Source organism: Nomascus leucogenys, chromosome 22a (assembly GCF_006542625.1).
Source record: "Nomascus leucogenys isolate Asia chromosome 22a, Asia_NLE_v1, whole genome shotgun sequence".
NCBI lineage: Eukaryota > Metazoa > Chordata > Mammalia > Primates > Hylobatidae > Nomascus > Nomascus leucogenys.
The window spans coordinates 133,661,269-133,686,339 of NC_044402.1; the positions used below are offsets into that span (position 1 = coordinate 133,661,269).

The window sequence follows — 25,071 nt, forward strand, 5'->3', positions numbered from 1 at the left end:
TTACTATTATCATTTTTCTGAATTATTGACAAGTTGCTGACGATGCCCCATTGTTCCTAAATATATCAATGTGTTTTTCCTAAGTGATAAAGACTCTTCTTTGTAACCACATTCAACCGCCAAAATCAGGAAATTAACATGGATGAAATACCACCATCTAATTCTTAGACCCTTCGTTCAAATGTTTTTAATAGTCTTAATAACAATATATACATCTATTATTTACATATTTATGGAAGTTATATATAACTTTTATACACACACACACACACACACACACACACACACACACATAATTTCCCCCTTCTGGGCTGAGGCTCAATCCAGGATGATTTGTTACATGTAATTGTCATATCCCTTCAGTGTCCTTTAATTGGGCACAGTTCCTTGCCTTTTCTTGTCTTTTGTGACCTTGGCATTTTTCAATAGAATAAGCTAATAATTTTGTAGACTGTCCCTCAATTTTGGGTTTTCAGGTGTCTCCACATGACATGGCCTGGATTCTGCGTTTTCTGCAGGAGTGCATAGCAGCAATGCTATGTCCTCTGTGCACCCATCTCAGGGGGTACAATGGCCTTCTACTGTTACTGCAGAACTTAACACTGGACACTTGGTTAAGCTGGTGGCTGCCAGGTTACAATAACGATTGTAAAGTTACTAGTTTTTGCTTTTAATAACAATTTAAGGCCAGGCGCAATGACTCACGCCTGTAATCCTAGCACTTTGGGAGACCGAGATGGGCAAATCATCTGAGTCCAGGAGTTTTAGACCAGCCTGGGCAACATGGCAAAATTCCGTCTCTACAAAAAAATACTAAAAAATTAGCCAAACGTGGTGATGCATGCCTATAGTCCCAGGTACTTGGGAGGCTGAGGTGTGAGGATCACTGGAGCCTGTGAGGTCGAGGCTGCCGTGAGCCGTGATCATGCTCTGGCCCTTCTTTCTCCCCCACTTCTTCACCCACGTGGGGCTCTATGATTCTGAAGTTTGGGGGAGAGGAGGTGGTTAAAGGTTGAGACCATCCTGAGGGCAGGAGAGAAGTACAGGAAAGCATTTCAGGGGTTGCAGAGAGGGGATAGGCCAGGCCGGGCGGAGGTGGCCCCCACCCCTAGTGAGAGCTGGACAGGAGGCTGCGTCCAGCCTTTCCCTCAGATGAGCTGGCTCAGAGCAGGGCAAACGCAGCAGGAGGTCTCCTTCCAGAACTCAAAGGCTCGGGCTGCGCCGTCAGACTCCACACTGACCCTCACCCAGCCTTGGGATGTGTGAATGCCTGGGTCAGTGGGCTCCGAGACCTGGACTGAATCCAGCTCTGCCTCTGTGGCCTTGAGAAACTTCCCAGCCTCCACAGGTGGGGAGTCTCCCCACTGGGAAATGGAAGTAATAAAAACAGCAGCCACCCCGCAAACCCACAGCATGCTCTCCACCACAGCTGAGGGGTGTTTTCACCGTCCTCTCTAGTGGCTTTCTCATCTAACTTGAAACAAATGCTATGGTGCGGGGAGCAACTGAGCAGGGTGTTTGGTTTGGTTTGTTTCCCACTTTTTTTTTTAGATGGAGTTTCGCTCTTGTCACCCAGGCTGGACTGCAATGGCGCAATCTCGGCTCACCACAACCTCCGCCTCCCAGGTTCAAGCGATTCTCCTGCCTCCGCCTCCCAAGTGTCTGGGATTACAGGCATGCGCCACCACGCCCATCTAATTTTGTATTTTTAGTGGAGATGAGGTTTCACCATGTTGGCCAGGCTGGTTTCGATCTCCTGACCTCAGGTGATCCGCCTGCCTCAGCTTCCCAAAGTGCTGGGATTACAGGTGTGAGCCACCGCGCCTGGCCTGTTTCCCACTTCTTAATACTGTCCCACCACTGGTAAAATCTCCACAATCATTCTATATGCTCTTCCATTTAAAACGAAGCCTGGAAGACTCTTGCGGGGGGTTCCCAGCACCCCAGGGCTCCTGCTCTGCCTGCATGGCCTTCCTCTGTGCCTAGTCCTGTTTTACGCCTCATTTAGAGACAGCAAACAGTGTTAAAGTTAAAATTACCCCCTGGGAAACTTGAGCCTGTTCAACGACTCTCCTGGATGGTGTGACTTTCCTGGACGGTGTTGGAAAGTCACAGCCCAGGAAGTGTGTCTGGAAATGCAGCACTTCTCAGCATGTGCAGCCCTGAGCCTCTAGCAGTCTGGACAACGGCTGTTCTTTGTTTTAAAGACCCCAGTGCCCTTCTCATCCTGAACCCCGGGGCCACAGGCAGCCCCTCTCCCCTTGCCCTGTACCTTCCCCAGGAGTATTGCTACCTGAGTGAGCTCAGGTGCCAAGCAGTCAGACAAAGGTGCCTCTCCCTGCAAGGCCCAGCCTGGCAATCCACATCTCTGGTTCCCTCAACACCTTTCTTCAATGGAGAGGTCCATTTTCTGCAATGCACATGCCCCTCAACACAGTGGTGGGGGCTGTCATTATGTCATTATGCTTCCAACCAACCTCCTCTGCAAGGAGACTTGGGGGACTATGAGGCTGAGCCAAGCAGGGTTCCTTTCCTTCAACCACTTATGAGCTTGTGGGGAAGGCAGGCACAGCAACTATGACATGACGCAGAGTGAGCTGCTGACTCTAAGCGGGGCTTGGTGGGGAGCTGTCTGCAGAGACTGTAAAAATGATCCTGCTGGAAGTCACCCAGAACTTTCCACAGACCTAGAAATAATAATGGGAGGCAGGAGAAGAGTATGTTGTTTCACAATCTGAACTCCTACCGTGTTTTGTTTGTTTGTTTTTTCCGCTTGACTCTTGGCTATGAGCACAAATTCATGTCCATTCTGCCGATCCAAAAAGCTCCGAAGGGAGGGCTACTCTGAGCCTGAGATGTCAGATATATATATAGATAGATAGATATAGATATAGATACATAGATACTTTTGAGACAGGGTCTTGCTCTGTCGCCCAGGCTAGAGTGCAGTGGTGTGATTGTGGCTCACTACAACCTCCATCTCCTGGGTTCAAGCAATCCTCCCACCTCAGCCTTCCAAGTAGCTGGGACTACAGGTGTGCACCACTACGTTTGGCCAATATTTGTATTTTTGTAGAGACAGGTTTCATCATGTTGCCCAAGCTGGTCTCCACCTCCTGGGCTCAAGCAATCCGCCCACCTCGACCTCTCAAAGTGCTGGGATTACAGATGTGTGCCACCATGTCTGACCAAGACCTCATAATTTTTTTTTTCTTTGAGACAGAGTCTCACTCTGTCACCCAGACTGGAGTGCAGTGGCTTGATCTCAGCTCACTGAAACCACTGCTGCTCGGGTTCAAGCAATTCTCCTGCATCAGCCTCCTGAGTAGCTGGGATTACAGGCGCCTGTCACTGCACCCGGCTAATTTTTATATTTTTAGTAGAGACAGGGTTTCACCATGTTGGCCAGGCTGGTCTTGAACTCCTGACCTCGTGATGCACCCGCCTTGGCCTCCCAAATTGCTGGGATTACAGGCGTGAGCCACCCTGCCTGGCCGAGATGTCATAATTTAACAAGCCTGCTTAAATAAGGCAATGCTGCTCTTGGTTTTGTTCAAAATCAGGCTTCCTGTGTTGTGCTCTAGTTACCTGCTAAAGGGCGGAGGCATTCACTCCAGGGAAAAGGGAGAGTTGCCACGGCAGAAATCCACGTGTCCGAGGGCATCACTTGGGGGCCGCCGGTAACCATTGCGGGGATCATGTCCCGGCTGACTTGGGCCTTCACGGTTTCCTTCTCTGTTTCAAAATGACTTAACAACTCTTTTCAGGAAGGCAGCCGCTGTGGAATGAGGAACGAAGTCTGGCAGCCTGGGCTGTTAGGAACCAAGGGCAGCCCCCTCCTTAGTCAGAAGTGTGGCTGGTGCTAAGCTCCCGATCGGAGCCTGGACGTCTCATGGGGGGACGCAGGCACTTGCTTTCCCTCTGTCTCCTTGGGCGTCTTTTCACCGTGGCCTTCACGTGCTGAGCATCTTCCATTTGCTCCCCAATTCATTCGCTTCCCTGTCCCCTGCTTTTTCATTGGGTTTGGCCAATGGGAGCCGCAGCCAGATGAGAGGGAAGTTTTTTGGGGGGAAGGGGATCTACTGCCCTGCCCCCATCCTGTAAAGTCTCCATGGTCAGCTCCACGGGAGGCCACAGCGCCTGCTGGGCAGCCCCCTCTGGGTTCCAGCACCTGCTTCTTGTCTGTGATCTTCCCAGGGTGGTAAGTACTGCGAGTTCGGGGGGGCTGTACTGCCTCTTATTGGTATCCCTATGCTCTGTCGCTACATGTTCTCCCCAAGTTCCCCCGTTTAATGAGACATCTGCCTCCTGCCGGGACTCTGGATCGTGCACATGAAAAATGCACATGACACCTTGTTCACATTTTGCCTTTTACAATTGCTGAAAAGGCACCACCTTTGGCAACGTGCTGGGGGATGTGAGTGAGGGCAGCTCCCCTGCTTGCCACTGTTTCTCTGCATCCCCAGTTCCAGACCCACGGAAGGCCCTCCCTGACCATCCCTCCTCCTGGATCCAACTCTTGTCTGTCATCCTGACCCAGGGCGGCAAATCCATGGAACCACTAAATGCCGCTCCAATTGCCAGGCCCTGCTGCACAGTCTGGGGATGGCACAGCCGTGAGCAGACCTGTCCTGACTGTGGGTGCACAGCTGGGTGGGTATGGACTTGGCCTGCTGTGGGTGGGAACCCCCAGGCCTGTCCCAGCAGGAACCCCCTGCTCCTGCTGGCCTGTGGATGTCAATACACTGTCCACCTGACTGGGTGGGGATTGTTAGGTCACACCCAGTCACGGTCGCCCTTTGAACGGACCCATCCCCCCACCGGCCACTCTGCCCTGTCCCCTTGGCCATCATACCCTGATGCAGGACCTTTCTGGGCCCAGGTTCAGAATGCAACACCATGGGTGGGCTGCTCCTCTCTGCAGTGCACACACTGAGGCCAGACCATGCTCCTCACCACCCACCTGTCTAGACCACGCTCCCCGCCCCTCCCCTGTCTGGGCCGGCTCTGTAGCTTCTATTATCCTCGTCTTGGGCTCTGACTCTTTCTCTTCCTGTTCTAGAATGTGCTTTGAACATAAGTTCTCTGTTTCCCTTGTCAAAGCTTAGGGTCAAGAGCAAAGCCTTATGAGGACACCTTCCTGGACATTTTCTCCGGGGACACCTGCCTTTGCCTGGTTGGTGCCCCGCCTTCGCCGTCTCCTGTCTGCACTGCCTGTGGGCACAGGGTGCTTCCTGCGGGCCCACTGCACACAGCAGGTTTTCCCTCAGGTGGGGTCTGTCCCTGTGGATCTGCTTTCTGTAGACCTGCTGTGTTCTTCCTGGGTGCTTTCCCCTCGGAGGGGGAGAGGTGGAAGAAGGCTCCCTCCCCAGCACACTTGTCAGCAGCCATTGTCAGCTTGCCACCTGTCTGCCATCCGTGAGGCTTGGCTTCTCCCTGCATTCTCTCCCTTCCTGGGAACCCAGGCAGCCGGCAGCCTTGGTTTGTCAGACCCTGGCTCCCTGGCCTCTGGGAGAGGGCCAGGCACACGCGGTGCCCTCACCGGGTCCACAGGGACTCCTTTAAATTGCTCTGTTCCTAGTACACAGCGTATGTCATCAAGTCTAAGACGTTTACCTTTCAGATTTCACATCTCTGGAGTCATGTAAGTCTATAATCAATGGTGTAACATAGTCTGTGGTTCAGCTTCTTAGCGGTGCATAAAATAACGTGTCTTACTTGGTTTTAGCATTGGTGCGTCTTAAATTCCCAAATCTCACATGCTCACTCCAACACGCATTCTTCAGATACCCTCCAGCCAAGAATCCTTTTCTGGATTCACACATGAGGCATTCGACTTCGACTTTCTTTGGTACTTTCATATTCCTTTTCCATGCTCTTAATGGCTTGTCATCTATTAGCTGTATATTTTTTGAGTCTGACACTTCACGACTGCTTTAACTGAATCGAGTTCATAGATCTTGTATCATGTCAAATTATTTTTGTTATTCTGTTCACTTTGGTTTTTGAACCTACTCACGTTACTTTTTAGAAGGCCTGGCTGCTGCTGCTCAGATAGCTCTGGTTCCACAATGTTTGAAAGAGATTGCTTAACATGGTGCTTTGTGAAAACAAGGGAATTTATTGAAAAGAATTTAGAACACCCTTTTGCTAAACTCTCTATAAATTTACTAACTTAAGACACACACACACACACACCCAGGCACAGACTTGTATATGCATATGCACACAAAAAACACACTTGGAAAGAGAGAGACAGACAGAGACAGAGACAGAGCCCAGATGGACAGCCCTGAATCACAGGTCAGTGAAAGAGGCGTATGTGTCCTCACTAGGATTGGAGTTTGCCACCCAGGCACAAGGGCTCGGGAACAGGTCTGAGTCCTAACCCTGCTCCCTGATGTCTGAATCTGTCCCAGTCTGGGTCATCCTGCCTCATCTCTCCTGATTCCACTTACCTGTAATCCCGAAGACCTTCAGGCACCCTCCCACCCGCCCAAATCAATCCCAATCCCAGTCGATATCTGACTTGGAGGCGGGAAGGCCAACGCTTGGCCCAGCCACGCTCAGGCCAGATGCCGCCTGTTCACCAACCAGGGTGGGCTTTTCAACCTCCATCCTACTTGCCTATGGGTCTCGTTTCCCACAGGCGAGGGGTCCCATTCCCTCCAGAAAGAAGGCAGCTGGCAGCCCCCAGAGGAGCAGTGAGATCCTTGACTTCCAACTCCAAGGACGGCACCTTCTCAACTAATTTTAAAATGACCTGAAGGTTGCTGGGTGTGGTAGCTCACACCTGTAATCCCAGCAGTTTGGGAGGCCGAGGTGGGTGGATCACCTGAGGTCAGGATTTCGAGACCAGCTTGGCCAACATGGTGAAACCCCGTCTCTACTAAAATTACAAAAATTAGCTGGGTGTGGTGGCGGGCACCCGTAATCCCAGCTGCTTGAGAGGCTGAGGCCAGAAAATCACTTGAACCCAGGAGATGGAGGCTGCAGTGAGCCAAGACCGTGCCACTGCACTCCAGCCTGGGCGACAGAGTGAGACTCCATCTCAAATAAAATAAAATAAATAATCTGAAAGTCACTGGCATGGTGGCTGTTATGAGGACAGGGTGAATCACAGGCACTTAGCAGTTGCCAGGGGCGCTATGCTCCTCCAGGCCAGGGAGGCCCCACCCAGAGGGGTGCCTCTTTGGGGCTCATTCCTGTATCTACCAACAGCCTGATCCCTTGCTCCTGTTCAGCTGCCCCTGAGGGCAGGGCCTGGCAAGAAGGTAAAGGGTGAGGTAGGGGTGGAGCCCATCTTGCACCTGGAGCCACGGGGCTTACAGGAAGGGGATCTGCCCCAGGGCATTTGAATACCCAGCACAATTACCCCCAAGGTCCTCTGCTATCAGCAACAGATACAAACCAGGTAGATCATTTACTGAGTTTTGATAAAAACAACTGTAACAAATGAAAAAAAATAAATAAAAGCAAAGCAATTGCTGGAATTGATTTTTTCTTGTGTTTTTTTAAAAAAAAGTTCTTTGTGAAGGAAAAAATAAAAGTAACTTCCCCACCAAACACACTCACAAATTCTAGAAAAACACATTCTAAACTGTTGAAAATAGGTATCTTGGGGTTGTGGGATTACAGGTGATTTCTTTCTTTCTTTTTTTTTTTTTTGTTTTGAGACAGGGTCTTACTCTGTTGCCCAGGCTGGAGTGCAGTAGTGCGATCTTGGCTCACTGCAACCTCCTGCCTCACCCTCCCAAGTAGCTGAAATTACAGGTGCACACCACCACGCCCAGCTAATTTTTGTATTTTTAGTAGAGACTGGGTTTTACCATGTCGGCCAGACTGGTCTGGAACTCCTGACTTCAAGTGATGTGCCCACCTCAGCCTCCCAAAGTGCTGGGATTACTGGCATGAGCCACCACACCCAGACAAATTTCTTATTTTAAAAAAATCCATATTTCTAATTTTGCCATAATATAAATGTACTATTTGTATAAAAATACTTTTATTTTATTTTATTTTATTTCGAGACTGAGTTGCCCAGGCTGGAGTGTAGTGGCGTGATCTCAGCTCACTGCAACCTCTGCCTCCCAGGTTCAAGTGATTCTCCTGTCTCAGCCTCCCAAGTAGCTGGAATTACAGGCACCTGCCACCACGCCCGGCTAATTTTTGTATTTTTTTTTTTTTTTTTTTTTAGTAGAGATGGGGTTTCATCATGATGTTGGCCAGGCTGGTCTCAAACTCCTGACCTCAGGTGATCCACCTGCCTTGGCCTCCCAAAGTGCTGGGATTACAGGTGTGAGCCACCGTGCCTGGCCCAAAAATACTTTTAAAAATAAAAGATTTTAAAAACGGAAAGAAAAAACAGATCTTAGGAACGATCCTCTGTGTACCTTTTCAGAAGGGCCCTTGGCAGCTGCTGGGTGCAGGATGTGAGGTTGTGGGCGTGAGGGCCACACACCCTGCGTAGGAGCCCAGGGATTTTCCTGGATCGCAGTCACTCCCTCCGCCTCGCTGGTCTCCGCCGCAGGTGGCCTTTGTGGTTGGCTGACATTCTAGTCGGTTAACATGTGCGTTTGTTTGGGTGTTGTCCTCAGGCATCCGAAGGCGTCCCCATGAGGTTCTTCACCAAGCTGGACCAGCTCATCGAGTTTTACAAGAAGGAAAACATGGGGCTGGTGACCCATCTGCAATACCCTGTGCCGCTGGAGGAAGAGGACACAGGCGACGACCCTGAGGAGGACACAGGTAGGGAGGGAGGGACAGGACGGCAGGAAGTACTTTTGGGAACTTGCCCTGCACCCATCTTGAGTGCTTGTAGATTAGGTGAGTCCTATTATCAGAGGGAGACTGTTGGCATGGGGGTTAAGGACAAGTTAGGAACACAGGCTCTGGGGTCAGGCAGACGTGGGTTAAAATTCCTCCTACCCAGCTTATTAGCTATGTGACCTTGGAGAAATTACCTGACCTTTCTGAATCACAGACTTCTCTTTAAAGAGACAGTAAAAATAAGGCTGGGCTTGCTGGCTCACGCCTGTAACCCCAGAACTTTGGGAGGCCGAGGTGGGAGGATCGCTTGAGGCCAGGAGTTTGAGACCCTTCTGGGCAACATAGGCAATCCTGTGTCTACAAAAAGCTTTTTAAAAAATTTATTCAGGCATGGTGGCTCAGGCCTGTAGTCCTAGCTACTTAGGAGGCCAAGGCAGGAGGATCCCTTGAGCCCAGGAGTTCAAGGTTGCAGTCAGCCGTGATTGCACCACTGCACTCTAGCCTGGGTGACAGAAGAGACTTTGTCTAAGAAAAAAGGAGAGAAAGAGAGAGACAGTAAAGACTGCACGTCCTCTGCTTCACTTGACTAGCCTTTACAAAGACAGAGAGAGAATAACAATAGTACCTGCCTCTCACGGTATCCCAAGGATCAAATGAGTCGAGAAATGTAGCACCCAGAGCCTGGTACATATTAATAGTGAGCACTCCATAAATGCAGCTACAGTCATTAGCATCATTACAATCCACTGAATTTCACTGTGAGGAGAGTGAAGGAGGAGACCCTTGCACCTAACTGGGAGGATGAGGAAGGTGTTTCTTTATGTCATCATTAAAAGGGGGTGGGGGAAATACAACCCCTAAAAATATGTTGAAAAAAATGTACAGTCCCAGCCGGGTGCGGTGGCTCACGCCTGTAATCCCAACACTTTGGGAAACAGAGGTGGGCAGATCATGAGGTCAGGAGATCAAGACCATCCTGGCCAACATGGTGAAACCTTGTCTCTACTAAAAATACAAAAATTAAGGCTGGGCGCGGTGGCTCACGCTTGTAATCCCAGCACTTTGGGAGGCTGAGGCGGGCGGATCACGAGGTCAGGAGATCGAGACCACGGTGAAACCCCGTCTCTACTAAAAATACAAAAAATTAGCCGGGTGTGGTGGAGGGTGCCTGTAGTCCCAGCTACTCGGAGAGGCTGAGGCAGGAGAATGGTGTGAACCCGGGAGGCGGAGCTTGCAGTGAGCCGAGATTGCGCCACTGCACTCCAGCCTGGGCGACAGAGCGAGACTCCGTCTCAAAAAAAAAAAAATTAGCCAGGTGTGGTGGTACACGCCTGTAGTTCCAGCTACTTGGGAGGCTGAGGTAGGAGACTCCCTTGAACACGGGAGGTGGAGGTTGCAGTGAGCCAAGATCGCGAAACTGAACTCCACCCTGGCAACAGAGGGAGACTCCGTCTCAAAAAAAAAAAAAAAAAAAAAATTATACAGTCCCTAAAAAGTATGTGAGACTTAGGGTGCCCTTTACAGCATAGGGACAAAGACCAATAGAGCAAGAGTCAGATGGAGAAAGTTTTGCAGAGAAGGAGCTTGCCTGGGGATGCCCCACTTTTCCCCTCAAAGATTTACTGAGAATATACCTAAGGGAATAGAAATCATTTTGTTACGAAGACACATCTGCGTATGTTCATTGCAGCACTATTTGCAATAGCAAAGACATGGAATCAGCCTAAATGCCCATCAGTGGTAGACTGGATAAAGAAAATGTTGTACATATACACCATGGAATAGTATGCAGCCAGTAAAAAGAATGAGATCATGTCCTTTACAGGAACATGGGTGGAGCTGGAGGTCATTATCCTTAGCAAACTAACACAAGAACAGAAAACCAAATACCACATGTTCTCACTTAAGTGGGAGATAAATGATGAACACACATGGACACAAAGAGGAGAACAGCACACACTGGAGCCTACCTGAGGGGGTGGGAGGAGGGACAGGATCAGAAATAACTATTGGGTACTAGGCTTAATACCAGGATGATGACATAATCTGTACAACAAACCCCATGACCTAAGTTTACCTATGTAACAAACCTGCACAGGTACCCCTGAAATTAAAATACAAATTAAAAAAAAAAAAGGCTTATTTCGTAAAAGAAAACAATGAGATACCTAACCGGGCCCCTCAGTTGGCCAGGACTCTTCCTGAATTCCAGCAGGTGGAGACCGCCAGGTCCCCCAGCCTCTCCCCGAAGAGAGGAGAGATTTGTCCGGAGACCCTGAGACCCTTGCCTGGCTCCTGCCTGTTCTGGGGGCTTGCTGCAGGCATCCTTTTTCTCCCTCACCTGTGGGCTGGCTTGTGGGCCACCAGGACCCCCTGCTCCCTCCCAACCTCATGGAAACACACTTTTCATGGTTGTGCAGCTCTTCGTTTCCAAAAGGAACGCAGCTCCATGGAGGCTGAAAGGGCCCCAGGCAGGCCCTGTCCCTTCTGGCCTCCCTGGTCTGAGTGAGTGCTGCCCTCTGGAATCAGGAAGGTCAGGCTGTGGAAGAGCTAGGGCTGACCTGTCCCACTGTGAGCCCAAGGTCACTCACCAGCACCGCGTCCTGGCTGCACCCGAACAGCTGCCCCCAGGCGCCCAGGGCCATGCTGAGAAGCTGTTCTGCAGAAACGCCCTCCACACTAAACACCCTCACTCCCCTCGGGTTGCCCACCCCAGCTAGTTGGGCCCCTCTGGGCATGGCTGTCTGGAGGAAGATCCCGAGAAGTTTCTGTGAAGGCTGAAAAAAGAACCTCAGTCTCGTGACTGCTGGCTTCACTTCCCCAAACGAGGTTGCCCAGTCGTTGGCTTGAACCAGGGCAATGCGACACGAGGCCCCCGCAGTCCAAGAGGTCTGCTTGGGCCCAGGGCCTCTTGAGGCACTGCCAGACCGTGGAGCTCAAAGCAGACTCCTAGTTGTCTTCAGAACCCCAGACAGAGGAAGTGAAGGGCCTGTTCGCTAAAGAGGAGGTCCCCCGGGGCCCACTGTGGTTGGGCCGGGGCAGCCGCTCTGTGTGGGAAGAGGTTCAGACAGAGCTCTGGACCCTCCATTCGTGGTACGTACAGGATGAACCTTCTCCTAAAGGCGATGGGTGGGCTCCCACCTCCCAGGCCAAGTTCAAGTCATTTGTTGAATGTCTCTGAGTGAAGGGAAACCCCTTGCTTTCTTTTATGTGTTTCTGAGAGTCTGAGGGAGGAAAGAAGGAAGGGCAGAGGCTCGACAGAGGGGGCCAGGGAGAGAGAGAGGGGGGCAGTGTGGCTAGGCCTGCCTGCCTCCTTACCCCTGGTCCCTTCCCGTGGTTTTGGCTTATTCTGGGAACTGGGCCTCTGCCCAGTCCAGGGCTCAGCCATCAGGAGGCACCTGTCTCAGCCCCTGAAAGCCTGAGAGCCAGACCCATCCTGCTCACCTGCCTGCTGCTGCCGGCTTAGTCCATCCAAGGTCAGCAGCCCTGCAGGCCTTCCAGGCCCTCCATGGAGCAAGGCCTTCTGGCCCTGGCAGGTGTTTGCTGATGGCCATAGTGGGGCAGACACTGCACTAGCCAGGGCCCTGTGACAGGAGGCTCTCCCTCCAGGAGGGAGTCCGTGAGGGACACAGGGACGCAGATGGAGATCAATAACGTGGGTGTCGTGGCCTGGACCCCATGCGGCTGCGGTGAAGGCCGGGTTGCGCTCACAGTGTCCTCACCAATGGCCTTCCTGCTGTTCTCTCTGGTAGAAAGTGTCGTGTCTCCACCCGAGCTGCCCCCAAGAAACATCCCTCTGACTGCCAGCTCCTGTGAGGCCAAGGAGGTTCCTCCTTCAAATGAGAATCCCCGAGCGACCGAGACCAGCCGGCCGAGCCTCTCTGAGACGTTGTTCCAGCGACTGCAAGGCATGGACACCAGTGGGTAAGTCCCCACTCAAGTCCAGCCGGGGCTTCGTCTGCAGTGAGCCCAGCCAGGGCAGGGCTGGATGGCTTGGGTTTCGATCCTAGTTATGGGCCTGGTGACCAGAGGGAGGTGGGGAGGTCTCCGGAGAAGGGCGCTTGTCATCTTGCACCTCAGAGGCCTTTGCACCATCAGCTTCAAGAAGGCCAGGGGCATGGGCCTTAACAGGAGAAGTGCTCCATGGAGGTGGAGGAGCACTGTGTCTCCATGCACGGCCCGGCACAGTGTAGGCAGTCACTGGATATGTGCTACATTAATTAATAAGTTGGTACCTGGTAATCTCCATGCCTTAGTAAATATAACTTTTTTTTGTTTCTTTGAGAGAAACGCTCCCCTGCCCCCCCAAAGAAATCCTAATGACAGGGCTGAAGCCACATTTCCAACTTGAAGGATCCATCTGAGGCTGCCAGGGCTGCCCTCCTACTCTCTCACTTGGCAAAATATGAAGTAGATGCCGATGGGACACATACGCCACCGGGTTGCTGTGACACTTGGCATGTTCCTATTTCCACCTGGACATACTCTTTGGTTCTTCCCTGGGCTCTCCAGGCTGAGTTCTGTGCATGCTCCTTGAATTATTTGTGCTATTTATCAAATAGCTGAATATCCAGTGTTGCTACTATGTTGATTGTCTCTATATATGTGTCTAAATAACAGATGCTTTAAAAGTATTCCACATAGGCCGGGCGCGGTGGCTCATTCCTGCAATCCCAGCACTTTGGGAGGCCGAGGCGGGCAGATCACCTGAGTCCAGGAGCTCAAGACCAGACAGACCAACATGGCAAAACCCCTTCTCCACTAAAAATATAAAAATTAGCTGGGCATGGTGGCGGGCACCTATAACCCCAGCTATTCAAGAGGCTGAGGGAGAAGAATAGCTTGAACCTGGGAAGCAGAGGTTGCAGTGAACCAAAATTGCGCCACTGCACTCCAGCCTGGGCAACGAGAGAAAAACTGCGTCAAAAAAAAAAAAAAAAAATCCACATCGAGCCACTTGTTTAGTTCCCCAGGGTTTCCATTTCTTCCCGGGTTTGGATGCTGAATGCAGTAAACTGGATGGGGAAGAGTCGGGGACGCCCCATGGTTCCACCTGCTGACCTCTCCTACTAAGTCTCCTACACCTCCTGCCAACTCCATCTCCTAATCAGCCTCTCCACCCTGGTTATGGGGTTCTGCCTCAGTGGGGCCAGCAGAGGCGTGAAGCCAAGCTTCCAGGCAGCCTTCCAGGAGGGGTTAGGGTCGGGGCATGGGCTGAGGGCTCATGGGCAGAGAGGCCTGCTTTTTCTATCTTTGCTTCTCACAGCAGTGGAACCTTCCTAAATCTTAAGTTTGGAGATGGGAATGCGTGAAGGGGGCGTGTGCAGAGACCAAGGAAAGCAGCAACCCAGAGCCCCTCCATTCTCAGGGTCAAGGAAAACTGGGACTCCACACTGTTTTAAAATCAGTCTATTTCGCTTGTCAAGTTGCTCTGCACATAGAGGATTGCCTTTTGATTATTTTTCTTTAAATAACAACTTGCACAGTCTTTCCTGCAAGTTAATTAGATCTCATCAGTTAGGTCTTAGTTAATAGGTGAATTATCACGTTTCTAAGTAAAATTAGCCTTCTCGAATAAACATAGTTTACATCTTTATGTCAACACTTTTCTACACAAACTTTTCTTTTTTGAGATGGAGTTTCGCTCTTGTTGCCCAGGCTGGAGTGCAATGGCACCGTCTCAGCTCACCACAACCTCCCCCTCCAGGGTTCAAGTGATTTTCCTGCTTCAGCCTCCCGAATAGCTGGGATTACAGCCATGTGCCACCACAACCGGCTAATTTTGTATTTTTAGTACAGATGGGGTTTCTCCATGTTGGTCAGGCTAGTCTCGAACTCCCAACCTGAGGTGATCTGCTCTCCTCGACCTCCCAAAGTGCTAGGATTATAGGCATGAGCCACTGTGCCCAGCCTACCACAAACATTTTAACAAGTAGAACTGCCTGTAATACAGACTCATGGTATCAAAGTCACAAGGCAATAGTCATTAGATCTGTTAAGATACATATTTTAATACAGGGGTCCCCAACCCCTGGCCTGTTAGGAACTGGGTGGCAACAGGAGGTGAGCGGAGGGCAAGCGAACATTACCACCTAAGCTCCGCCCCCTGTCAGATCAGCGGTGGCATTAGATTCTCATAGGAGCATGAACCCGGTTGTGAACTGTGAATGTGAGGGATCTAGGTTGCATGCCCCTTAGGAGAATCTAACTAATGCCTGATGATCTGAGATGGAGCAGTTTCCTCCCAAAACCATCCCCCCACCATCCATCTGTGGAATAGTTGTCTTCCACAAAACCAGTCCCTTGTGCCAAAAAGGTTGGGGACCGCTGTTTTAATACTATAGATGTTTGTCCCTTTTAGTAAACAGACTCAGGCAGAAACTGGATTTTTATGATGTCAAGACCCAGAATAAATATAGATGAACTTCAATGTAAATGTTCTTTTCTCAATCTAACAATTGAAATGGGTAAGCCAGTCCTGTTCAGTATTTTTTTTTTTTTGAGATGGACTCTCGCTCTGTCACTCAAGCTGGAGCACAGTGGAGTGATTTCGGCTCACTGCAACCTCTACCTCCCGGGTTCAAGCAATCCTCCTGCCTCAGCCTCCTGAGTAGCTGGGACTACAAAAGCATGCCACAAGGCCCAGCTAATTTTTGTATTTTTAGTAGAGACAGGGTTTCACCATTTTGGCCAGGCTGGCCTTGAACTCCTGACCTCAGGTGATCTGTCCACCTCTGCCTCCCAAAATGCTGGGATTATAGGTGTGAGCCACCATGCCTAGCAATTCCTGTCCAATCTTAAGAGCAACAGCTTTTCATTCTTTCACAGATTCCACAGGAAAAGCCTTGTGGCCTTTAGTTTCAATTTGATTACATATCAAGCCTGGAACAAAAATCTTTTTTTTTTTTTGAGACGGAGTCTTGCTCTGTCGCCCAGGCTGGAGTGCAGTGGCACGATCTCGGCTCACTGCAAGCTCTGCCTCCCGGGTTCACACCATTCTCCCGCCTCAGCCTCTCCGAGTAGCTGGGACTATAGGCACCCGCCACCACGCCCGGCTAATTTTTTTGTGTTTTTAGTAGAGACGGGGTTTCACCGTGGTCTCGATCTCCTGACCTCGTGATCCGCCCACCTTGGCCTCCCAAAGTGCTGGGATTACAAGCGTGAGCCACCACACCCGGCCTGGAATAAAAATCTTTAAGGCATCCGGGCGGGGTGGCTGACACCTGTAATCCCAGCACTTTGGGAGGCCGAGGCGGTGGATCACCTGAGGTCAGCCTGGCCAACATGGTAAAACCCCACCTCTACTAAAAATACAAAAATCTGGGCCTGGTGGCACATGCCTGTGGTGCCAGCTACCCAGGAGGCTGAGGCAGGAGAATCGTTTGACCTCGGGAGGCGGAGGTTGCAGTGAGCCAGAGATCTCGCTATTGCACTCCAGCCTGGGTGACAGGGTGAGACTCCATCTCAAAAAGAAAAAAAAAAAAATTAAGGCTTGTAATAATTTTTTCCACACAGGTAAAGTAACATGGTTAAGCCTCAGTTTTCTGATTTGTAAAACAGGAATAATTAGTAATAATATCTGAGTCATAAAATTGATTTGTGGGTTAATGGAGAAAATGAGCATGAAGTGCTTAGCATAGTGTCTGGCATGCTGTGCTCAGGAAATACTTCCTATAATTACAATTTCCATCATTATGGGAACAAACACTCAAGCGTTACCCAGAACAAAAGGTGCTGGAAGATGGAATGCAGACAGCTGATTCGACTTTAGGGGGCGCCCCTCGTGGGACTGGCCTGGGCTCTCTGCCTGTGCCTCTGCCACCAGGATTGATCTGCACAGTGAACAAATCCTGCCTTCAGCCCCATTCACTCTGTACACTGAAGGGGTTGGAGCAGATTTGACACGGCAAAGTCGGCCACTTGCACTACCTCATTCCATATCCCCAGCCTCATCGCTAATCACTCAGATTCCCCCACAGAGCCTGGGATGAATCCAGACTCTCTGAACACAGTGCCCTGGGTAGCCTTTGGCTGTGAAATTGCAAAGTGCATGGGAGCTAAAGCCATTTGTTATCTCTAGATCCCATCATCCTTCCAGCCCTCAGAGCCTACCTTTATAAGTAGATAAGATAGGAAAACAATTCCACTTACACTTTCCAAAGCTTTTGGCCTCCTCTTTTTTTTTTTTTTTTTGTGAGACAGTGTCTCACTCTGTCACTCAGGCTGGAGTGCAATGGCACAATCTTTTTTCACTGCAACCTCTGCCTTACGGGTTCAAATGATTCTCCTGTCTCAGCCTCCCAAGTAGCTGAGATTACAGGCACCCACCACCACGCCCGGATAATTTTTGTATTTTCAGTAGAGGCGCGGTTTCCCCCCAGGCTGTTCTTGAACTCCTAACCTCAGGTGATCCGCCCACCTCGGCCTCCCAAAGTGCTAGAATTACAGTTGTGAGCCACCGTGCCCAGCCTTGGTCTCCTTTTTAAAGTATAACCATTTCCCAGACCCCCAGCCAGAACCACTTCCTCCCAGCAGCACCCAAAGGAGCTCATTGAGAGGCACCTTTTCCTGCTGGGCCACTTCTTCTTGCTCTGACCTGCTAATCTACCCCATCAGTGAGACCACGGGAACCTTCGTCCAGGTTTGCAAACGTTCCCCTGAAGGACTGTGTCCCCTTGGAGGCTCTGAGGATGAGGGTTTGTTACTGTTGTTGCTGTTCCCGTTGGTGATGGTGGCAAGCATGGTTTGTTTCTTTTTTCTTTTCTTTAGGCTTCCAGAAGAGCATCTTAAGGCCATCCAAGATTATTTAAGCACTCAGCTCGCCCAGGACTCTGAATTTGTGAAGACGGGGTCCAGCAGTCTTCCTCACCTGAAGAAACTGACCACACTGCTCTGCAAGGAGCTCTATGGGTAATGGCTGGCCCACGGGGATGGGCAGGTGGGGGTGGCCACCGGGCGAAAGAAACAGCTCATGAGAGCAACCTCTGCCTCTGCCTGACTGAACAAATGCCTCTGCCGCACTCACAATAATTGAGTGGTGAGCACAGCTTGGAAATCTCTGTGGTTGTTTGGAGGTCTTGTTATCATGGAATTTGAACAGTAGCTTGTGTGTGCTGCAGCTTTTTACAACTAAAGTTAATTGGAGGCCAGTTGCTCTGGGAAGCGGATGGGGTGGGAGGACATGGCCAGCCCTTTCTCACTTGCACAGGATCCACCTCTTAAGATTTTTGCTGCTGCTCTTGCTGTTTGCTGCAGCCATTACACCTGACAAGCACAGAAAGGCATCAAAAGGAAATAAATTAAAGTTAGTCTATTTTCTGCGTGGGTGGTTATGGCCCAAGATTTCCAGTGATGTCAATTTTTCGAAGGGAGATGATTCACCAAACTTCAATTTTCTGATATCCAATCCTTTGAATGACCAACTGGTAAAGGTTCTGATTTCTTTTAGATTCTGTTGGTTTTACATTTTAAAATTTAATTGACGAAAGTTAATTTCAAGTTAATTACATTTTAATTGTTAAAAGTGCAAAATTAAGGCTAATATGCCATCCAAAGAATTGGCAAAGAATATTTTAAATGCCAAAAGCTTGGAAGAGAAAAAAAAGAACATTCCAGAGCATCTGAACAAAGTCAGAGGGAGCCAAAACAATCCCATCACAAATGAAAGGTCAGGCCAGGTGCGGTGGCTCACGCCTGTAATCCCAACACTTTGGGAGGCTGAGGTGGGTGGATCACCTGAGGTCAGGAGTTTGAGACCAGCCTGGCCAGCACGGTGAAACCCTGTCTCTGCTAAAAAAAAAAAAAAAAAAAAAAAAAAAAAAAAAAAAAGAAAAATTAGCTGGGTGTGGTGGCACACACCTGTGATCCCAGCTACTCTGGAGGCTGAGGCAGGAGAATCACTTGAACCTGGGAGGCTGAGGCTGTGGTGAGCCAAGATCTCGCCACTGCATGCCAGCCTGGGTAAGAGAGCAAGACTCTGTCTCAGATAAACAAACAAACAAACAAATGAAAGGTCAACAGTTTGGTTGGAAAAATGGGATTTCATACTGGCAACGGTTTTGTAGTCTGTGCTGTTTTTTGTGTTTTATTACACATACAGCAGTTTCAAGATTCCTTTGTCGATTTCTCTGGGGCTGTATCAATCTTAGCTTAGTTAATAGGCAGAAAAGACTCTTTTATCATCAGTAATCAAATTCAACTTTCCTTTTAAAGGCTTTTAAAAGCACAGTCAGTACATTTGGTAAATTTAACAAATAATTTCTTTGACAAATCGAGCACTCACCAAATTGGCCAGTTGGGCTTAATTTCAATGAATTGGCTTTCAACTAATGCAGCTGTAGCTAATTGGACCTGGAGCTATCATTTTTATAGATTCCCATGGAGGGATTTTGTTCCATTTGATGCTGTTGTTATGAATCACTTTATCACTAGGGGAAAACACATACACAGGGCACTTTCTTTTTGTAAAACACCATTTCACAATGGCTGATAACAAGCTCTTAGTTCTGCTTCGATGGAGATTCTGTTCTTCCCTGCTTCCCTGTGGAGAAAGAAATATATTTTAAGTCTCTCCACGAGGCTTGCCTCAGACTTCCCCAGACACTTCTGCACATTGTTAGATTTCCCTAACACCTCACCGCTACCTGGACTTCCCAGGAGCCAAGTCACCTCATCACTAGGGCGGCAGCAGCTTCCCCAACTTGTCTTCTTCTCGGGTACATGTGCTGATGGAGAGCACTTTCTTCAGCTTCTAGCTGCTCCGTGACTCTATTTAGAATTAAAGACACCGTCGTGCTCTAAATTTCCCTTGCACACTTGTCTTTGCTTTCATCGGTAAAGCGACAGCCAGGCTTGGAGACTTGATCAGCCTTGGAATTTTAGAAAATTGTAGAAAAGAACAAAATGATGCTTCCCATTTCTCCTGCCAGAATCCCTGCAGATTCTCATCCCTGAAATTGTAAACCCATAATTTTCAAACTGCTTTGATTGGAATAGGTCTTCATTCATTCGTTCATTGAATAAACATGTATTGGAGGCCTCGTCTGAGCCCTGTTCTGGGTGCTGGGATGTAGCAACAGACACAATGCGCAAGGCTCTTGCTCTTTTAGGCCTTTTTGGATCTAACGTCTCAGTGAGGTGCCCAACAGTAGACTAAGGATCCAGATAAACAAGAATTTTATTTTATTTAATTAATTAATTAATTAATTTTTTGAGACAGGATCTCGCTCTGTCACCCAGGCTGGAGTGCCGTGGTGAGATCTCAGCTCACTGCAGCCTCAACCTCCTGGGCTCAAGTGAGCCTTCACCTCTCAGCCCCTATCCTTGAGTCCCCCCACTCACTTGCTTCCCCCGACCCCAACGGAGAAGCTGGGACTATAGGTGTGTGCCACCATACCCAGCTAATTGTTGTATTTTTGGTAGAGATGGGGTTTTGCCTTGCTGCCCAGGCTGGTCTCCAATTTCTAGGCTCAAGCAATCTGCCTTCCTCGGCCTCCCAAAGTGCTGCGATTACAGGCATGAGCCACCGTGCCCAGTTCAAACAATAATTGTAGTAAACATCATGATAAGATAAAACAGGATGATGTGAGGAAGAGACATTGGGTGGGAGAGTGCCAGCTTCCTTTGGAGGTGAAGGAGGTAACAGAACTGGGATCTTGGTGACAAGAGGGAGCTAGCCACCCAGTGATTTGGCAGAGGGACATTAAGTACAAAGTACAAAGGTCCTGAGGCAGGAATGAAGACAGCCTGCTCAAAGAACAGTACGTCTGCGTGGCAAGTAAGTGTTAGGAACAGAGGTTGGGGAGAGGCTGGTGTAACATGGCCAGAGTCAAGAAGTAAAAGCACAGGCTGCCCAGAGAGGTGGAATTTTAGGTGAACAGCAACTTCTTTAGTATAAGTATATACCGTGTAATATTGGGATATACTCATGCTAATAGATTATTCATTGTTTATCTGAAATTCAAATTTCACTGGGTGTCCTGTGTTTTACCTGGTCACCGTAGGCAGGAGCCACATCACGCAAGACCTTACGAGACCCTGTAGAGTTTGTACAGGGCTGTGCCATGATCTGATTTCGAGTGGTGGAGGATGAATCCTAGGAGGCACTGCCCAAAGCAGGAGACCAGCTGGGAGTGGCTGTGGTTGTCCAAGTGAGACAGGATGGCAGTCCATGAGGAAGGCGGCTAGCAGGGGCAGGGGTCTGTGTCTGTTTTGCTTCCTGCTGAGTCCCAGGTTATACACAGGCTCTGGCACATGCTGCTCAACAGATATTAGGTAAATGACCCAATGACTGGAAGCGTGCAGATGCTGAGAACAGGTGTGACCTGGGACGTGTGCATGGCAGATGCGTCAGACTTGCCACCTGATTGGATGTGGGGTGAAGGGAAGATGAATCTAGGGTGACCCCTGGGTTCCCAGTGTGAGGGGCTGAGTGGATGCTGATGCCGGTTCCTGGGATGGGGAAAGTCAAGGAGGAGGAGGAAGGAGAGGGTGGTGGGAGGAGAGTTCTGGGCTACATTTGGCTTGAGGGGCCATGAGGCATCCGAGTGGAGTCGCCAGCCATGGAGCTAGTGCTAAGAAGCTAGGACGTGGGGGATGCATTTGGGGAATCACTGAAAGCTGGGGGTAAGGTCACTGCAGGTGAGGGTGTGGACAGAGGAGAACAGGGCCAGGCTCAAGATTTAGAGGAGGGACAGAGAAGGAGGAGCTGGGAGGGGGTGGAGAATGGCATCAATGATGTCCAGGTCTATTTGCTTGGACCTAAGTGTGAATGAGGACGTTGAGCACTGAGGAGTGAGGAGAAGTTCCGGAGCCCCCTCGGCAGAAATGTCGTGATGATGTCCCTGTGCGGATCTGGCGTAAAGATCTCTTTGCAGTACAAAGCATCAGGCAAGATTTGCAACCCAGGTTAGGTTCCCTAGAGCTGGACAGAAACTTTTTTTTTTTTTTTTTTTTGAGACGGAGTCTCACCCTGTTGCCCAGGCTGGAGTGCAGTGGCGCAGTCTCGGCTCACTACGAGCTCCGCCTCCTGGGTTCACGCCATTCTCCTGCCTCAGCCTCCCGAGTAGCTGGGACTACAGGTGCCCACCACCACGCCCGGCTAGTTTTTTGTTTTTTAGTAGAGACGGGGTTTCACCGTGTTAGCCAGGATGGTCTCGATCTCCTGACCTCGTGATCCACCTGCCTCGGCCTCCCAAAGTGCTGGGATTACAGGCGTGAGCCATGGCGCCTGGCCTGAGCCGGACAGAAACTTTTCCAGAGAGAGAGAATAAGGAACCAGGGACTGGAAATATTTGGTAACTCCTGAAATGGAGACACGGAAAGGATTGCAAGTGGAATTTTAAAATAAAAGATCAAAGGTCTGAATAGCAATACAATATCTATTACATGAGAGCAGGGTAAGATTTTTTATAAACCAAAACCAAAAATACTTCATTACCATTATAACTGTTTCATTGGAGGCCATAAAATAAGCCCATAGTTTTCCAATCAAATTTCAAAAATTAAATCACAAAACAGAGTAGAATGTCAGAAACATGTATATCAAAAGCATGAAAGGACTAAACAAGCCTAGATGAGGAATGTGTGGTAAAAATGGACAGTCCTTGGAGACAAAGCTCAGAGGTGCTACCTGTAACTGGTAGGATATGTTCTTGAAGAAGTAGGAAAAAATTGCCAATTAATGTATACAATTAAAAAAAAAATTTCCAGGCTTACAAAAGAGCTAAATCTAGGTTCCGAGAAGCTCCATAATGATCCAAATAATACAATAATCAAACAGCAACACTTAAACATCTTTTTTTTTTCTTTTAAAGAGACAGCATCTCACTCTGTCACTCAGGCTGGAGTGCAGTAGTGGGATCATAGCTTATCCATCCTTGAACTCCTAGGCTCAGGTGATCCTCCTGCCTTTACTCCCGAGTATCTGTGATTACAGGCATGCACCTTCATGCCCAGCTAATTAAACAATTTTTTTTTTCTTAGAGATGGAGTTTCACTATATTGCCCTGGCTGGTCTCAGACTCCTGGGCTTAAGCCTTGGCTTCCCAGAGCTCTGGAATTACAGTTGTGAGCCACTGTGCCGAGCCTAAATCTCTTACAATGTCTCTAAATGACAAGGAAAGATAAATTCAACAAATAGATTGTTACAAACAGTACCATAGCTTTAAAATGGTCGATATTTAATAGTATTCAAACTCCTTGACAGTATAATAAAGATTCGGAAGTCGTGTCTCCAAGGAAAAGGCTACTGACCTGGAAAAGCTCAGCCTAGCTGTCATTCAAGAGCACAAGGAGTCTTTTTCAGAAAATTCCTAAAAATGTACCAATCAAATGCCTGACTCAAAAGGAATCCAAAAATTGTTTTTCAGAAATTTTATAGTCCTGGTGATCTTAAAAACAAGAAGCCTGCAGCTTACTGAGCAGCAAAATATGAATATACTCAAAGCAGAAATTGTTCATTCTATACTCCCATAACACACTGTGATGAAAATAGAAATAAGTCACAAAACTAGCCACAACCACCCAATTACCTGTACATTTTAAAATCACCTTTTAAATTATAGCTAATTAAGAAAGAAACTGACACAATAATACATGGGGTAGGTGTGGAGGCACAGAGTGGAGTAATCAAACCACTGCATATCAGAACACTATGTGATGCAGCCAAAGCACTACTTAGAGGAAAAACCATAGCTTTAAAAGTTCTGCTCTATTATTAAAAAGTAAATAGAAGGCCGGGCCTAGTGGCTTATGCCAGTAATCCCAACACTTTGGGAGGCCAAGGTGGGCAGATCACTTGAGGTCAGGAGTTTGAGACCAGCCTGGCCAACATGGTGAAATTCCATCTACACTAAAAATACAAAAATTAGCTGGATGTGGTGTTGCACACCTGTAATCCCAGCTACTCAGGAGGCTGAGGTAGGAGAATCACTTGAACCCAGGAGACAGAGGTTGCAGTGAGCTGAGATGGTGCCACTGTGCTCCAGGCTGGATGACAGAGCGAGACCGAGTTAAAAAAAAAAAAAAAAAAAAAAGGAAATAGAATAACGAGTCAAATGTACAAACTGAGTCCAGATTGTAAATCTCTTGAAGACATCATGGGTCATGTCCTAATCCCCTTGATGTTTCCAGGACCCAGCAAAGTACTTGAAATGTTAATTTATTTGATATTCATGAACAAAGATCCAATGTGTACCAACTACCTGCAAGGCACTATTCCAGGAGCTGGAAATACAGCAGTGAATAAAACAGAATCTGTAAGAAATCTCTGCTGAGCAACTGAGCAATAACAACAACCAGAAAGGAGATGAGGAGGACAAGATGGTAAAAATAAAAACAGAGATACATCAGGAAAAACTGTCAATTAAGAAAGTTTTAAACATGAGAAATGTCGAAGGAGAATTAATAATCTGCATTAAAGATTTGCAAATCACTAAAGAATAGTGTACAGTTACGTAGCTACAGATCTTCAAGTTAGAATTAAATGGAACACATAGTTTACATAAAATATAAATCATTAAAAGTACCATGAGTGTCCTTTAAACTTTCAAGGAAAAAATGGTGAGCATAAGGTATAGATTATTCCTGAATGACAAAAATGTCACCTAATTCACTCTTCAAGTAAAATATGATTTAAATCCAAAAAGCTAATCAAGATAATAGCCTGAAATAGAACTCTCTATCTCTGATTTCACTTATTAATATAAATGTATATTGTTTCAGTAACATCCCAGCAAATATAATTTAGTGACATGAAAAATGGAGGCTTTATCTAGGAGGTCACTCCAAAGATGAGTCAACGCAAAGAAAACACTGTAATTTTGCAGTAGATTAAAAGGTAAAGGGAAACCATTTGCATAGATAACATTTTAAATTCATCTCTAATTTTTAAAAATCATTTTTAAAAAAAGGAATAGAAGGATACTTCCTTAGTAATGCAATATGAATCAAAGTAAAATTAATTACAATCGATAGGGAAACATTAAAATATTCCATTAAACTTTTGTGTGTGTGTGTGTGTGTGTGTGTATGTGTGTGTGTGTGTGTGTGATGGTGGAGTCTCACTCTGTCCCCCAGGCTGGGTGCAGTGGCAGGATCTTGGTTCACTGCAACTTCTGCCTCCTGGGTTCAAGCTATTCTCCTGCCTCAGCCTCCTGAGTTGCTGGCATTACAGGCGCCCACCACTATGCCTGGCTAATTTTTGTATTTTTAGTAGAGATGAGGTTTCACCATGTTGGCCAGGTTGGTCTTGAACTCCTGACCTCAGGTGACACCCACCTTGGCCTCCCAGAGTGCTGGGAT

The 25,071-nt window shown here is 48.4% G+C and overlaps 1 protein-coding gene across 2 annotated transcripts in view; it reads left to right on the forward strand.

The window, feature by feature from the left end:
* The window catches only part of INPP5D (inositol polyphosphate-5-phosphatase D), a 151,960-nt gene that overhangs the window by 50,870 nt on the left and 76,019 nt on the right, over window positions 1-25,071 (forward strand). For both annotated transcript variants that reach the window (XM_030802963.1, XM_030802964.1), the window contains exons 3-5: window positions 8,598-8,748; window positions 12,522-12,693; window positions 17,539-17,679. In XM_030802963.1, the coding sequence (XP_030658823.1) occupies window positions 8,598-8,748; window positions 12,522-12,693; window positions 17,539-17,679 (464 nt within the window). The remainder of the gene's footprint in view (window positions 1-8,597; window positions 8,749-12,521; window positions 12,694-17,538; window positions 17,680-25,071) is intronic.